The sequence below is a fragment of the Mustelus asterias genome, chromosome 9, assembly GCF_964213995.1.
Source record: "Mustelus asterias chromosome 9, sMusAst1.hap1.1, whole genome shotgun sequence".
Classification (NCBI taxonomy): Eukaryota; Metazoa; Chordata; class Chondrichthyes; order Carcharhiniformes; family Triakidae; genus Mustelus; species Mustelus asterias.
In genome coordinates this window covers 139,967,323-139,983,950 of record NC_135809.1, presented here as the reverse complement: position 1 = coordinate 139,983,950, position 16,628 = coordinate 139,967,323, and the positions used below count along the sequence as shown (strand labels likewise).

General features: G+C 46.0%; 1 protein-coding gene across 3 annotated transcripts in view; it reads right to left on the bottom strand.

The window, feature by feature from the left end:
* The window catches only part of lmo2 (LIM domain only 2 (rhombotin-like 1)), a 51,559-nt gene extending 36,074 nt beyond the window's left edge, over window positions 1-15,485 (bottom strand). Inside the window, exons 1-2 of one of the 3 annotated variants that reach the window (XM_078221070.1) lie at window positions 15,396-15,485; window positions 14,550-14,827 (exon numbers count right to left, since the gene is read on the bottom strand). In XM_078221070.1, the coding sequence (XP_078077196.1) occupies window positions 14,550-14,590 (41 nt within the window). In that variant the 5' untranslated portion in view covers window positions 14,591-14,827; window positions 15,396-15,485. Of the gene's footprint in view, window positions 1-6,323; window positions 7,560-14,549; window positions 14,828-15,395 lie in introns of those variants that run through there. The other 2 variants (XM_078221071.1, XM_078221069.1) reach the window with 2 other exon arrangements.
* Between the last annotated feature and the right edge of the window lie 1,143 nt (window positions 15,486-16,628).

Here is a 16,628-nt window from a genome sequence, read left to right as displayed (position 1 = left end):
AGCGCCAGGGACCCGGGTTCGATTCCCGGCTTGAGTCACTGTCTATGTCGAGTCTGCACAATCTCCCCGTGTCTGCGTGGGTTTCCTCCAGATGCTCTGGTTTCCTCCCACCGTCCAAAGATATGTGGGTTAGGTTGATTGGCCATGCTAAATTGCTCCTTAGTGTCAGGGGGACTAGCTAGGGTAAATACATGGGGTTATGGGGATAGGGCCTGGGTGGGATTGTGTTTGGTGCAGACTTGATGGGCCGAATGGCTTCCCTCTGCACAGTAGGATTCTATGATGCTATGAAAGGGAATAGGTGACCACCAGACAGTCCAGGAAGAACAGACAGGTAGTGCAGGAGTCCCCTGAGGTCCCGCTCACTAACTGGTATTCTATTTTGGAAGCTGATGAGGGCACTGGAATCTCAGAGGAATGCAGTCGGAGCCAACCTGTGGCACCACAAGCAGCTTGACTGTACAAGGAGGGAGGAAGATGAAAGGAAAAGCACTAGTGAGAGGGGATTCCTTACACAGGAGAACTGACAGGTGTTTCTGCGGCCAAAGATCTGACTGGAGTGTTGCCTCCCTGGTGCCAGGGTCAAGCATTAATGAACAGCTGCAGAGCATCCTGAAAGGGGAGGGTGATGAGTTAGAGCTTGTGGTGCATGTTGGTACCAACGATATCGGTCAACTGAAGAATGAGGTCTTGCTTCAAGAAATCAGGAAGCTAGGCAGTAGATTAAAAAGCAGGGTCTCAAAGCTTGTAATCACTGGATTACTCCCATGGCCATGTGCTAGCGAGTATAGAAATAGGAAAATAGGACAGATAAATGCGTGGTTCAAGAGTAGGTGCAGGATGGAAGGTTTTAGATTCCTGGATCACTGGGGCCGTTTTTGGGGATGATGGGACCTGTACAAATGGGACGGTCTACACCTGAACCACAGTGAGGCCAAGATCCTTGCAGGTAAAAAACCAAAAGAGAAAATGCTGGAAATTCTCAGCAAGTCTGGCAGCATCTGTAAGGAGAGAAAAGAGCTGACGTTTCGAGTCCAGATGACCCTTTGTCAAAGCTAAACAGCATAGAAAATGGGAGATATTTATACTGCAGGGTGAGGGAATGAAAGGTGAGTCATAGTCACAGAAACCAGGGGAAAAGACTGCTAATAGCTGTCCTCAGAGTGAATAAAGGGTGTGAATGGCCAAACGGCAGAGAAGCTGTAAGCTGTGACAGATGGAGATGTTGGGAGGGAGATGGGACAGAGGTAGAATGTAGAAAAGGGGAAACGGGGGGAGAAAAGGTAAGGGAAGAGAGATAAAGTAGAGGGAAAGAGTGGGGGGGGGGGGAAGAAAAATGAAGACAGACAATAAAGAAATAAAAGGTAGAGAACAGTAAAAATTAAATAAAATAGAATGAAAACAGAGGGGGTGAGGTGGGGTAGAGCAAATCATCTGAAGTTGTTGAATTCGATGTTGAGACCGGAAGGCTGTAAAGTGCCTAGCTGGAAGATGAGATGCTGTCCCTCCAGTTTGCGTTGAGCTTCACTGGAACATTGCAGCAGGCCAAGGACAGACAAAGAACAAAGAACAAAGCCTTCGGCCCTCCAAGCCTGCACCGCTCATGTGCCCAACTAGACCATTCGTTTGTAGCCCTCTATTCCCAGTCTGTTCATGTGGCTATCTAGGCTATCTAGGCAAGTCTTAAACGATCCCAGCGCGTCCGTCTCAATCGTCTTGCTTGGCAGTGCATTCCAAGCCCCCACCACCCTCTGTGTAAAATACGTCCCCCTGACATCTGTGTTTGCCCCCCTCACCTTGAACCCGTGATCCCTTGTGTTCGTCACCTCCGACCTGGGAAAAAGCTTCCCACTGTTCACCCTATCTATGCCCTTCATAATTTTATACACCTCTATTAGGTTGCCCCTCATCCTCCGTCTTTCCAGGGAGAACAACCCCAGTTTACCCAATCTCTCCTCATAGCTAAGACCCTCCATACCAGGCAACATCCTGGTAAACCTTTTCTGTACTCTCTCCAAAGCCTCCACGTCCTTCTGGTAGTGTACACCCAGGTCCCTCTGTGTGTCTATACTCCTGATGGTTCTGCCATTTATTGTATAGCTCCCCCTTACATTAGATCTACCGAAATGCATCACTTCACATTTATCTGGATTAAATTCCATCTGCCATTTCTCCGCCCAATGTTCCAGCCTATCTATATCCTGCTGTATTCTCTGACAATGTTCATCACTGTCCACAACTCCAGCAATCTTCGTGTCGTCCACTTACTGATCACACCAGCTACATCTTCCTCCAAATCATTTATATATATCACAAACAGCAGAGGTCCCAGTACAGAGCCCTGCAGAACATCCACGGCCCTTCCCTCGTCAATCATTTTTGTCACTTCCTCAAAAAACTCAACCAAATTTTTGAGGCAAAACCTCCCTCGTACAAAACCATGCTGTCTATTGTTAATGAGATTATTCAGTTCTAAATGCGCATATATTCTATCTCTAAGAATCTTCTCCAACAATTTCCCTACCACGGACGTCAAGCTCACCGGCCTATAATTACCCGGGTTATCCTTGCTATCCTTCTTAAATAACGGGACCACATTTGCTATCCTCCAATCCTCTAGGACCTCACCTGTGTCCAGTGAAGAGACAAAGATTTCTGTTAGAGGCCCAGCAATTTCATCTCTTGCCTCCCTGAGGAGTCTAGGATAGATGCCATCTGGCCCTGGGGGTTTGTCTGTCTTAATGTTTCCTAAAAAACCTAACACTTTCTCCCTTGTAATTGACATGTGGGCATGGGAGCTGGATCGTGTGTTAAAATGGCAAGGTCAGGGTCCTGATTGTGCACAGACCGAAGGTGCTCAGCAAAGCGATCACCCAGTCTGCGCTTGGTCTCTTCGAAATAGAGGAGACCATATTTGGGAGCAGCAAATGCAATAGACCAAATTGAAAGAGGTGCAAGTGAAACGCTGCTTAACCTGGAATGAATGTTTTGGACCTTGGATGTTGAGCATAGAAGAGGTAAAGGGACAGGTGTTACTCCTTCTGCGATTGCATGGGAAAGTGCCATGAGTGACGGGAGAGGTGTTGGGTATAGTGGAGGAGTGGACTAGGTTATCTTGGAGGGAACGGTCACTGCGGAACGCTGACAGAGGGAGTGAAGGGAAGATGTGTTTGGTGGTGGCATCACGGTGGAGTTGGTGAAAATGGCGGAGGATTATGCTTTGCATGCGGAGGTTGGTGGGGTGAAATGTGAGAACAAGGGGGACTCTATCCTTGTTTTAGGAGGGAGTTGAGGGGGTGAGGGTCGTGGTGCGGGAAATGGACTGTTGAGGGTTCGGTTGACAACTGTAGATGGGAATCCACAGTTGAGGAAAAAGGAGCACCTTTTTAAATAGCAGGTAGGTTTGCTAGTGCTATTGGGAGGAGTTTAACCTCGTTTGGCAGGGGAGGGGACACTGAGTATGAGTGAAATAGAGTCACATCATGCAAGTTAAAGAAACAAGTCAGAGTAAGATCAGCTGTGTTGAGTAAGGTAAGGTAAGGCTGGATGGTCTTTAATTCCATAATAGGCAAGACTGATGAGTTACAGGCGTGGATCGACACATGGAATTGTGATATTGTTGCAATCACAGCTGCTGCCTCACAGCGCCAGGGACCTGGGTTCAATTCCTGGCTTGGGTCACTTTATGTGTGGAGTTTGCACATTCTTCCCATGTCTGCTTGGGTTTTCTCCGGGTGCTCCAGTTTCCTCCCATAGTCTGAAAGACATGCTGGTTAGGTGCATTGGCCATGTTAAATTCTCCCTCACCCGAACAGGCGCCGGATTGTGGTGACAAGGGGATTTTCACAGTAACGTCATTGCAGTGTTAATGTATGCCTATTTGTGACACTAATAAATAAACTAAAACATGGTCGCAGAAAGGACAGGACTGGCAATTCAACATTCAGGGTATAAGGGGCGCAACTTTCCCAGCCAATTTTTATGGCGTAATCAGCCTCGTGCCGGTAAACAGCACAAGGCTGATTACAATATTTAAATCACCATTTTAATGTCATTAACGAGCCTGGGATGGTATTGTCTAGACTTGCTAATGTTTCAGCCCCCACTGGAAGATGTTGCCACCAGCGGGGATTAAAGCTGGTCCCCATCAACAATGGGGACAGAGGCATTTGAGGCTCCCCCAGGAGGTTGGTGGCTACGGGGATGCCCCTTGGGCAATGCCATCCTGGCAGTCAGCCTGGCACCCTGGCACTGCCCACCAGGCACCGGCGGTGAGGCCTGGGGGGGAATGGACCAGACCGGGGGCGGGCCAATTGGTAGTGGAGGTGGTGGGACACCGCTGCGCACTCTGCATTTGAAATCAGTGGGGGGGGGGCAATCGGGGCTGGCCATGGGGAGGGGAAGTCAGTGCTAGCCATGGGAGAGGACAAATCAGGGCTGGCTTTGGAGGGTGGGGGGCAGATCGGGGCTGTCCACAGGGGGAGGGGGTGGGAATTGGAGCTGGCCATGTTGAGGGGGCGGTCAGATTCGGCTGGCCATGGGGTGGAGGGGAGGGGAGGCAATTGGGTGATGATCAGGGAAGTCATTGGGAGGCTGGCGATCGGGAGGCTGGTGCACATGCACCCATCTCCCTACCGACAAATCGGCGCATGTGCAGTGGCACATTCATAGAGGTTTACAACACGAATACAGGCCCTTCAGCCCAACTTGTCCATGCTGCCCTTTTTTTAAAGCCCCTAAGCTAGTCCCAATTGCCCACATTTGGCCCATAACCCTCTATACCCATCTTACTCATGTAACTATCTAAATGCTTTTTAAAAGACAAAATTGTACCCACCTCTACTATTACCTCTGGCAGTTTGTTCCAGACACTCACCACCCTGTGTGTGAACAAATTGTCCCTCTGGACCTTTTTGTATCTCTCCTCTCTCACCTTAAACCTATGCCCTCTAGTTTTAGACTCCCCTACCTTTGGGAAAAGATATTGACAATCTAGCTGATCTATGCCCCTCATTATTTTATAAACCTCTGTAAGACCATCCCTCAGCCTTATACGCTCCAGAGAAAAAAGTCCCAGTCTATCCAGCCTCTTCTCATAACTCAATCCATCAAGTCCTGGTAGCATCCTAGTAAATCGTTTCTGCACTCTTTCTAGTTTAATAATATCCTTTCTACATTAGGGTGACCAGAATTGCACACAGTATTCCAAGTGTGGCATTACCAATGTCTCGTACAACTTCAACAAGACATTCCAACTCCTGTATTCAATGTTCTGACGGATGAAACCAAGCATGCCGAATGCCTTCTTTACCACCCTGTCCACCTGTGACTCCACTTTCAAGGAGCTATGAACTTGTACCCCTAGATTCAGCACAGTGATGCCGGACTTTCAGATGGGATTCGACCTCCCCCACCCACTTTACTAGCGTGAATCCCCCAGCAGACACTGAAACATTGAGGGGGCAATTCTCCCAAAAAAATTCGAAGTGTTGAATTGGCGGGAAAAATGGCGTAAGTCACGATTGTTTTTTCAGTGGGAGTTCGGACTCGAATCTCCCACACTCTGGGCAATGCAGAGGTCACAATCGTGAATATAATTAAAAGCTAAGGGGGCGGAGCCTATTCATGCTGGAGTCTGAACTCCATGCATGCGCAGTGGCCCCAAACTGTCAGCCGCTGGTTTATTGGTCTGCTCGGGACTCCCGCAGTACTGCCCTTCCAAACCCCCCCACGGCCCAATTGTGGCTCCCATGAGCATTCTCAGGCCAGCCCTGTCCCGGAGCGCCCTCGTCTCCAGCAACCCCCTCCCCCCTCCCCCAGCCAGGAGTGACGATCCCCCCTCACTCCACCCACCCCAGCAGACCACTCCCTGGGAGGCAAACCCCCCAACAGACCATCCCCCCCACCCCCCCGATCGCTGGCCTCCCTCCAGCCCCGACAATTCCCATGCAGAATGGCAGTGGGACCTCCCACCCCCACTGATCTCCCCTAAGCCCTGCCCACGATAGGCCGCACCCCCTAGGCCCCGCCCCCTTGACACTGCCCGACCTGAGGGAACAGGCTGGCACTACCAGGGTGCCCATGCCCAGGGGGCACCACACCCCTGCCGCCTGACCCCCTGGGGAGGGGTGGGGGGGGTCCTGATTGTCCCTCCTTCACTCCAGCGGGGTCCCCCCTAGTTCCCCGAAAGTGGGGAGCTACTTTAAACCCCATCAGAGTGAAATACTCCTGGCAGGGTGGGCGATGCTATCGGACCGGCGAGAATTCAGCCCCAGGCCTGATGATCACATTCAAATTACATTGAAAATAGACAAAGTACTTACCTGATCTTCCCGCCGCTTTCCAGCGCGGTCCCGGTTTCCGCGAATCGGCGAATGTGCCCATCTCCCAACCTGACCCACCGGAAGTGGAGAATCGCCCCGGAGTACTGGAAATGCCCCTGACTATGTGTGCCCAAAAAACGAGCAGGAAACTCTTCCATTTTCCCACATTTTGGGCAGTTAGTTTTTTTGGGGAAAATCATCTCCAGGATCTTTAGGCGAGACAGAGAAGCGGGTAAAAAGGGAGGTGGTGTAGCAATATTAATTAAGGAGTCAATTACTGCAATAAGGGACTATGATATCTTGAAAGGCTCTGCAAAAAAGGCTTTTTGGGTAGAACTTAGGTATGTTAAGGGGGCAGCCACATTACTGGGAGTGTATTATAGGCCCCCCAAAGAGTCAGCAGGAAATAGAGTAGAAAATGGGGGTGGCACAGTGGTTAGCACTGCTGCCTCACAGCACCAGGGACCTGGATTCGATTCCCGGCTTTGGTGACTGTCTGTGTGGAGTCTGCACATTCTCCCCGTGTCTGCGTGGGTTTCCTCCGGGTGCTCTGGTTTCCTCCCATAGTCTGAAAGACGTGCTGGTTAGGTGCATTGGCCATGCTAAATTCTCCTTCAGTGCACCCAAACAGGTGCTGGAGTGTGGCGACTCGGGGATTTTCACAGTAACTTCATTGCAGTGTTAACGTAAGCCTACTTGTGACTAATAAATAAACTGAATTAAATATGTAGACAGTTCCCTGAGGTGTGTAAGAATAATAATACTAGGGAATTTCAATATAAATTGGGATATTTATAGCGTAAAGGTCAGATTTATTGAAATGTACTCAGGGGACTACTATGTATCAATGCATAGAAGGCCCAACAAGGGATGGCACAGTGCTGAATCTGGCTCTGGGGAACAAAGCCGGACAATGTTCAATGTGGCAGTGGGGGAGCATTTTCACAATAGCGACCACAACACGATATAGTTCAAGTTTGTTATGGACAAAAAGAAAGATGACCTGCCAAAGACAGTTTTGGATTGGGAGAAGGATATGACCAAAGTTGACTAAGAACATTGCCTTGTGGGAAAGTCTACAGCAGTGCAGTGGGGGCCATTCAATAAGGAGCTGGGGAGAGTACAGTCCAACATGTTCCCAAAAGGGAATCCTGGGTGTCCAGGATGATTCAGAACTGCATAAGGAAGAGGAGAAAGGCTTTCAGCAAGTCCAAAGGGAGCAATTCAGCAGTGGCCCTAGAGGAATATAGAAAAGTGCAAGAGGGGATTTAAGAAATCAATTAGAAGATCAAAAAGGGGGCATGAAATAGGACTTGCGAACAACATTAGGGAGAATCCTAAAATATTCTATAAATACATTAAGGGGAAGAGTAGGGCCCATTAGAGACCAAGGGGGCAATCTGTGTGAAGCCGCAGGACATTGCAAGGATGTTAAATGAATACTTCTCATCAGACTTCACTCAGGAAAGGGAGAACATGGGTACAGAATTCTATAAACAAGCAAATAATGGATGCGTGCAAAAGTGGAACGGCAATAATCATGGGGGATTTTAACCTACATATTGATTGGTCGACTCAAATTGGACGTGGAGGGCTTGAGGAAGAGTTCTTGGAATGCTGTCGGGATTGTTTCATTGAACAGTATGTTACAGAACCTACGAGAGAGCGAGCTATCTTGGATCTGGTTCTGTGCAACGAGACAGGTAGGATTAAGGATCTTCTTGTGAAGGATCCTCTTGGGATGAGTGATCATAATATGGTGGAATTTCTGATACAGATGGAGGGTGAGAAAGTAGGGTCCCAAACCAGTGTCCTCTGCTTGAACAGAGGGGAGTACGATAGGATGAGGGTGGAATTGGCTAATGTAGACTGGGCGAGCAGACTGGTAGGTAGGACAGCTGAGGAACAGTGGAGGATTTTTAAGGAGATTTTTTTAAGTACTCAGCAAAAATATATTCCGGTGATAAAGAAGGACTGTAAGAAAAAGGATAACCGGACGTGGATAACGAAGGAAATAAAGGAGAGTATTAAAATAAAATCAGATGCGTACAGAGTGGCCAAAAATAGTGGAGAATTAGTGGATTGGGAAAGCTTTAAAGAAAAACAAAGAACGACTAAGAAAGCGATTAAGAAAGGAAAGATAGATTATGAAACTAAACTAGCTCAAAATATAAAAAATGATAGTAAAAGGTTTTACAAGTATATCAAAAGGAATAGAGTGGCTAGAGTGAATGTTGGACCCTTGGAAGATGAGAGGAGGGATTTAATAGTGGAAAACAAGGAAATGGCTGAGACTTTAAATAAGTTCTTTGTGTCGGTCTTCACGGTGGAAGACACAAATAGTTTGCCGAATATTAGAGATCGAGAGTTGGTGGGGAGGGGAGGTCCTTAATACAATTACTGTTACTAAGGAGGTGGTGCTTGGTAGACTAATAGGACTGAAGGTAGACAAGTCCCCGGGCCCGGATGGAATGCATCCCAGGGTACTGAAAGAAATGGCTGAGGTAATAGCAGATGCGTTAGTAGTAATTTATCAAAATTCGCTGGACTCTGGGGTAGTGCCGGCTGACTGGAAAACAGCTACTGTTACGCCGCTGTTTAAAAAAGGAAGTAGACAAAAGGCGGGTAACTACAGGCCAGTTAGCTTAACGTCCGTAGTTGGGAAGATGCTAGAGTCCATTATTAAAGAGGAAATAACAGAGCTTCTGAATAAGAATGGTTTGATCAAGCAGACGCAGCATGGATTCGTGAAGGGAAAGTCGTGTTTGACGAATCTACTGGACTTTTATGAAGATGTCACTAGTGTGGTTGACAGAGGGGAACCGGTGGATGTGGTGTTTTTAGATGTCCAGAAGGCGTTCGATAAGGTGCCTCACAAAAGGTTGCTGCAGAAGATTGGGGTACACGGAGTTAGGGGTAAGATGTTGGCGTGGATTGGGGATTGGCTATCTAACAGGAAGCAGAGAGTTGGGATAAATGGGTGCTTTTCTGGTTGGCAGTTGGTGACCAGTGGCGTGCCGCAGGGATCGGTGCTGGGGCCTCAATTGTTTACCATTTACATAGATGATCTGGAGGAGGGGACTGAATGTAGGGTATTCAAGTTTGCTGATGACACGAAGGTGAGTGGGAAAGCAAATTGCGTGGAGGACGCGGAAAGTCTGCAGAGAGATATGGATAGGCTGAGCGAGTGGGTGAGGATCTGGCAGATGGAATATAACATTAGCAAATGTGAGGTTATCCACTTTGGAAGAAATAATAGTAAATTGGAATATTATTTAAATGGAGAAAAATTACGTCGTGCGACTGTGCAGAGGGACCTGGGGGTCCTTGTGCACGAATCGCAAAAACTCAGTCTGCAGGTGCAGCAGGTGATCAAGAAGGCGAATGGAATGTTGGCCTTTATCGCGAGGGGGATAGAAAATAAAAGCAGGGAGGTCTTGCTGCAACTGTACAAGGCACTGGTGAGGCCGCAACTGGAGTACTGTGTGCAGTTTTGGTCCCCTTATTTGCGAAAGGATATATTGGCCTTGGAGGGAGTGCAGAGAAGGTTCACCAGGTTGATACCGGAGATGAGGGGTGTGGCTTATGAGGAGAGATTAAACAGATTGGGTCTGTACTCGTTGGAGTTTAGAAGGATGAGGAGTGATCTTATAGAGACATATAAGATAATGAAGGGGCTGGATAGGGTAGAGGTGGAGAGATTCTTTCCACTTAGAAGGGAAACCAGAACTAGAGGGCACAGCCTCAAAATAAGGGGGGGTCGGTTCAGAACAGAGTTGAGGGGGAACTTCTTCTCTCAGAGGGTAGTGAATCTCTGGAATTCTCTGCCCATTGAAGTGGTGGAGGCTTCCTCGTTGAATATGTTTAAATCACGGGTAGATAGTTTTCTGATCGATAAGGGAATTAGGGGTTATGGGGAGCAGGCGGGTAAGTGGAACTGATTTGCTTCAGATCAGCCATGATCTTGTTGAATGGCGGGGCAGGCTCGAAAGGCCAGATGGCCTACTCCTGCTCCTATTTCTTATGTTCTTATGTTCTTATGAAACAGGGACTCTGAGGAACTCGCACAGTTTAGCCCAGGAAATTAGGAGGGTTTGGAGGCTCTGACAGGCTTAACAATGGAGAAATCCTCAGGCCTGGATGAACTGCATCCTCGGCTGCTGTGAGAGACAAGGCTCTGACACAAATTTTAAATTCCTCTCTGGATACGGGGTAAGTGCCAGAGGACTGGAGGGGGCTAATGTGGTTCCACTTTTCAAGAAGAATGATAGAGATGAACCAGGAAATTACAGACCACTGAGTCCCACGTTAGTGCTGGGAAATGATTGGAGAAAATTCTGAAGGAGAGAATTAATCTCCACTTGAAAGGCATTTGTTAATTAGGGATAGTCAGCATGGCTTTGTCAGAGGGAGGTCATGCCTAATAAGTTTGATAGAAATTTTTGAAAATGTGATCAAATGCGTGGATGAGGGACGTTCAGTTGATGTAGTTTGTATGGATTTTCGCAAAACCTTTGACAAGGTCCCACATGGGAGACTGATTAAGATTGAAGCACATGGAATTCAGGAAAACTTGGTGAGATTGATCAAAAACTGGCTTAGTAATAGGACTCAAAGGGTAGTGGTAGAAGGCTGTTTGAGTGAATGGAGGCTTGTGTCCAGTGGTGTACCACAAGGATCAGTACTGGGATCCTCATTGTTTATTATATACATAAAATGTTATGGACGATAACATGGGGGGAATGATGAGTAAGTTTGCAAATGACACCAAGATTGGTAGGGTGGTTAATGGTGAAGAAGGCGGCTGTAGGTTAGAGGAAGATATAGATGGGTTGGTCAGATGGGCAGAGCAGTGACAGATTGTATTTACCCCTGATAAATGCAAGGTGATGCACTTTGGAAGTAGTAACAAGACAAGAGAGTATTTAATAAATGGCAGGACACTGGGAAGCCCAGAGGAACAGATGGGTCTTTGAGTAATTATTCACAGATCCCGGAAGACAGCAGATCAGGTGACTCAGATAGTTAAGACACATTGGTCACTTGGTTTCATCAGTCGTGGTATAGAGTATAATTGTGAGGGGGTAAGATTGGAGCTGTACAGAGCATTGGTTAGGCCACAGCTGGAGTGGTGTGTGCAATTCTGGTCTCCTCACTATAGGAAGGATGTAATAACACTAGAGGGGATACAGAGGGTGTTCATCAGGATGTTACCTGGGATGGAGCATTTGAGCTAGAAGGAGAGACTGGATAGGCTTAGATTGTTTTATCTGAGGGGGGACATGATCGAGGTGTTTAAGATTATGAGGGGAATGGACAGGGTGAGTAGGGAGCAGCTGTTCCCCTTGGCTGAGGGGTCAATCATGAGGAGGTATAGTTTTAGGGTGAGGGGCAGGAGATTCAGAGGGGATTTGAGAGAAAAAAATTCACTAAGAGGGTGGTGGGAATCTGGAATGCACTGCCTGGAAAGGTAGTGGAGGCCGGAAACATTATAACCTTTAAAAAGTATTTGGATGAGCACTTGAAACATCATAACATTCAAGGATATGGGACAAGTGCTGGAAAATGGGATCAGTGCAGACTCAAATGGGCCAGAGGGTCTCTTCTGCGCTGTACAACTCTATGACTAAAAGTGCAAAGTTCAAAATGTAGGTCCCTTCCAGTCAGAACCTGGGAAATTTATAATGGGGAATAAAGAAATGGCTGACCGACTGAATACATACTTTGCTTGTGTCTTCACAAAGGAGAACACAAATAAGATACCAGAAATGTTGGGGAACACAGGGTTTAGTGAGAGAGGGGAACTGAAGCAAATCAGTATCAGTAAAGAAATGGTGTTGGGGAAATTGATTGAAGACTGACGATTCCCCAGGGCCTGATAATCTACATCCCAGAGTACTTCAGGAAGAGGCTCTAGAAACAGTGGATGCATTGGTGGTCATCTTGCAGCATTCTAATATTTTGCAAATTGTGTAATCCTTGTAGATCTATATGTATCTGTGAAGGTGTAGTGGGAGACAGGGAATGGTATACTGTAGTTAATCTTTTCTTGTTCAATAAATGTTTTATTTGTTTGTTAAGAGTCGCGTGGCAGTCCTGTGACTGTTCATCCATGCCTCTGTACAAAAAATAAAAGTTACAATCTATTGAGCCAAGGTTCCACCCTGGAATCTGACTGTTCAGTAGTAACAGCAGCTAAGTCACAACAATGGCAACATGGTTGCAAAATTGGTTGAGCGACTGGAAACAGAGAGTAATGGTTAATTAACGTTTTTGGGCTGGAGGAAAGTTTGGAGTGAAGTTTCCCAAGGATCAGTGTTGGGACCCTTGCTTTTCCTGATATAAATTAATGAGCTAGGCCTTGGTGTTAAATGTCAAAATGTGCAGTTGATATGAAACTTGGAAGCATTGTGAACTGTGAGGAGGATCATGTAGAACTTCACAAGGACATAGATAACTTGGTGGAATGGATGGACAAGTGGCAGAGGAAATGTGAAGGTGGCAGGACAGGTGAAGAGAGCAGTTATTAAAGCATACAGTGTCCTGAGATTTATTAATAGGGGCATAGAGTACAAGAGCAAGGAGGTTATTTTGAACTTGGACAAGCCACTACTTCAGCCTCAGCATTGTGTTTAGTTCTAGATGCTGCATTTTAGGAAAGATGTGAAAACATTAGAGAAAGTGCAGAAAATTTTCATGAGAGCGGTTCCAGGGATGAAGAATTTCAGTTATAAAAAGAAATTGGAGAAGTTCGGGCTGTTCTCTTGGAGAAATAAAGGCTAAGAGAAAATTTGATAGAGATGTTGAAAATCGTGAGGGATCTGGACAGAGTGGATTGAGAGAAACTGTTCCCAGTTGTTTTCACATCAAGAACAAGAGGGCACCAATTTAAACTAATTCGCAAAACTGACATGGGAAAAAAAAATTCATACACAAAGTGGTTAAGTTCTGAAATATGCTGCCTGAGTGTATGATGGAGGCGGGTTCAAAGTAGACTATTATCCAAAAAGGGCTATGGGGAGAAGGCGGGAGAACGGCATGAGGTGAATTGAGCACTCAGAGTAGGAAAGCACACACAATGGACCCAAAGGCCTCCTGCACTGTAACAATTCTGTGGTGCTAAAAGGCAATGTCCAGGAGTGGGGATGGAACTTACCAATTTTGCATTCCAAGGCAAGAGTAATACCAATGAGTAAGGATTTATCCAACACCCCAACCATCCTGAAAATGTTGTGATTTCCCGAGGGATTGGCAACAATAAAATGAATGTTATACTAAGTAATACACTATTTACGGTAAAATGCAAGAGTGTTGATTTAAGGCTCCAGATTCCAATTGTGAAAGAAACGCAGCTTTGGTCATTTATCAAGTGTGACGTTTCTGATGTTGATTTACTGTTTTAATATATTAATAATGTCAAAGAAACTGATGTTTCTAAAGTGTTTCAGCGCTCCCTGTTTTCCAGTGAACTCCAACAATTTGCCTCATCATGACCATCCCTGAAAATATACATAGTTTAAAACAAAAAAATGGCTCTGGGTTTAACCCAGTTGCAGCTGTGTCTGAAGGGGAAGTTCAACTTAAAATGAGAAGAGGTCACGAGAATTCCCCAGAGGTAGACTGACTCTAAAATGTTAATATTTAGCTCATGAGTCCATTACTGACAAAAATGTTTACCAGATTAGCAGCAGCTCAGATGCAGTTAGAGGCTGGGGACTCGAACGCGGAATTCTGTTCGACCTTCAGTGTGATTTGAACCCGGTTTCGACAGTGTAAGGAATTGAAAGAGTCTCAACGCCGCGCTGGACAGAAAAGGGCTGAAAGTTGCAAAGATCAAAAAGGAATCCGAAAGACTAACAAGCCCAATAAATCAAAACTGAAATGATACATGTGGGACTTTATAAGAATTGTCTGTCAATGGAAAGTTTATGAAGCAATTAAATGAACATAAATAAATTCTACAAAATGTTATCGACATCAAAGCCGCAATGTGGCTTCGATCTGGCTTTTTACATTAATAATAATTCCGCTGTTTTAAATGAATCCACAATATAGAGGCGCTCTGAAATGTCATCCTCTGAAGCTGCTTTGACTGGGAGACTGAGCACAGACCCATGTTGGAGGAAATTGTTCAATCCTCTGTCGGTTCCACTCTAACGCAATCTCTACACCTTGGCAGCGGTTTACAATCTCAAAGCGTTTAAACAAGACTCGAGTTTCACTCACTCTGCATTTTCCAGCGATTTCCTCTCGATTGTTGCTGACATTTGCTCGGGGAGCCGGCTCACTGACTCTCTCTGTCTCCTGATCAGCAGTCTGCAAGGCCCCGAAACTGCTGTGGCTTTTTTTTATATTGCGCTCAGCCAGCCTCACATCACACGTTTCCTTTTCCTCATCACCACTCGGACAATGTGCGGAAATTCGTGTTTAAGCCGCAGCTTTGAAGCGTCGCCAAGGGACCGCTTCCTACAAAACAACACTTTTAAAGAGACAGTAACCCGCTCCTGTTAAAGGGACAGGACACCATTGAAACAATTACAACATTGTCAACTGTGGAATATTTTATATCCTTTCCTACACCTGGCTTTTGCATAAATAAGCACGACAGTAGAGGTTACAATCGCATGAAGTAAAAACATATATAAAACACATATAACACATATAAAACACATAAAACATATTTAACACATGTAAAACACATATAAAACATATGTAACACATATAAAAGACATAAAACATATATAACACAATAGCTTCAATGATAAAGATCGATTTTAATAAATTTTACACAATCAAGCTCATTTAATTTGACTTCTACAATTTAAACTGGTAAAATAATGGCTATGGTTTTCCTCCCAAAATATTAATCTAAACATAAGAGACTTATTATTTTGGATCCAGATGAAGCATGATCATATCGTTGTTATTTTTATCTGTTTATATGGCTTTCTGTTATAATCTGTATTACATCTCCATTGACATAGAGATAGGATGTATGCGCATTTAGAAAGGAATAAACTCATTAACGATAGTCAGCATGGTTTTGTGAGAGGGAGGTCATGCCTCACTAACCTGGTGGAGCTTTTTGAAGAAGTGACCAGAATGGTTGACGAGGGAAGGGCCGTGGATGTCGTCTATATGGACTTTAGTAAAGCGTTTGACAAAGTCCCTCATGGTAGGCTGGTGAAAAAGGTTGGATCTCATGGGATAAAGGGGGAGGTGGCTAGATGGGTGGAGAACTGGCTTGGTCACAGAAGACAGAGGGTGGTAGTGGAAGGGTCTTTTTCCGGCTGGAGGCCTGTGACTAGTGGTGTTCCGCAGGGCTCTGTATTGGGACCTCTGCTGTTTGTGATTTATATAAACGATCTGGAAGAAGGTGTAACTGGGGTGATCAGTAAGTTTGCGGACGACACAAAATTGGCAGGACTTGCAGATAGTGAGGAGCATTGTCAGAAGCTACAGAAGGATATAGATAGGCTGGAAATTTGGGCAAAGAAATGGCAGATGGAGTTCAATCCAGATAAATGCGAAGTGATGCATTTTGGTAGAAATAATGTAGGGAGGAGCTATACGATAAATGGCAGAACCATAAAGGGTGTAGATACGCAGAGGGACCTGGGTGTGCAAGTCCACAGATCCTTGAAGGTGACGTCACAGGTGGAGAAGGTGGTGAAGAAGGCATATGGCATGCTTGCCTTTATAGGACGGGGCATAGAGTATAAAACTTGGGGTCTGATGTTGCAGATGTATAGAACGTTGGTTCGGCCGCATTTGGAATACTGCGCCCAGTTCTGGTCACCACACTACCAGAAGGACGTGGAGGCTTTGGAGAGAGTACAGAGGAGGTTTACCAGGATGTTGCCTGGTATGGAGGGGCTTAGTTATGAGGAGAGATTGGGTAAACTGGATTTATCTGGATTGAACTCCATCTGCCATTTCTTTGCCCAAATTTCCAGCCTATCTATATCCTTCTGTAGCTTCTGACAATGCTGGAAAGACGGAGGATGAGGGGAGACTTAATAGAGGTGTATAAAATTATGAAAGGCACAGATAGGGTGAACGGTGGGAAGCTTTTCCCCAGGTCGGCGGTGACGTTCACGAGGGGTCATAGGTTCAAGGTGAAGGGGGGGAGGTTTAACACAGATATCAGAAGGACATATTTTACACAGAGGGTGGTGGGGGCCTGGAATGCGCTGCCAGGCAAGGTGGTGGAGGCAGACACACTGGGAACGTTTAAGACTTATCTGGACAGCCATACGAATGGAGTGGGAATGGAGGGATACAAAAGAATGGTCTAGTTTGGAC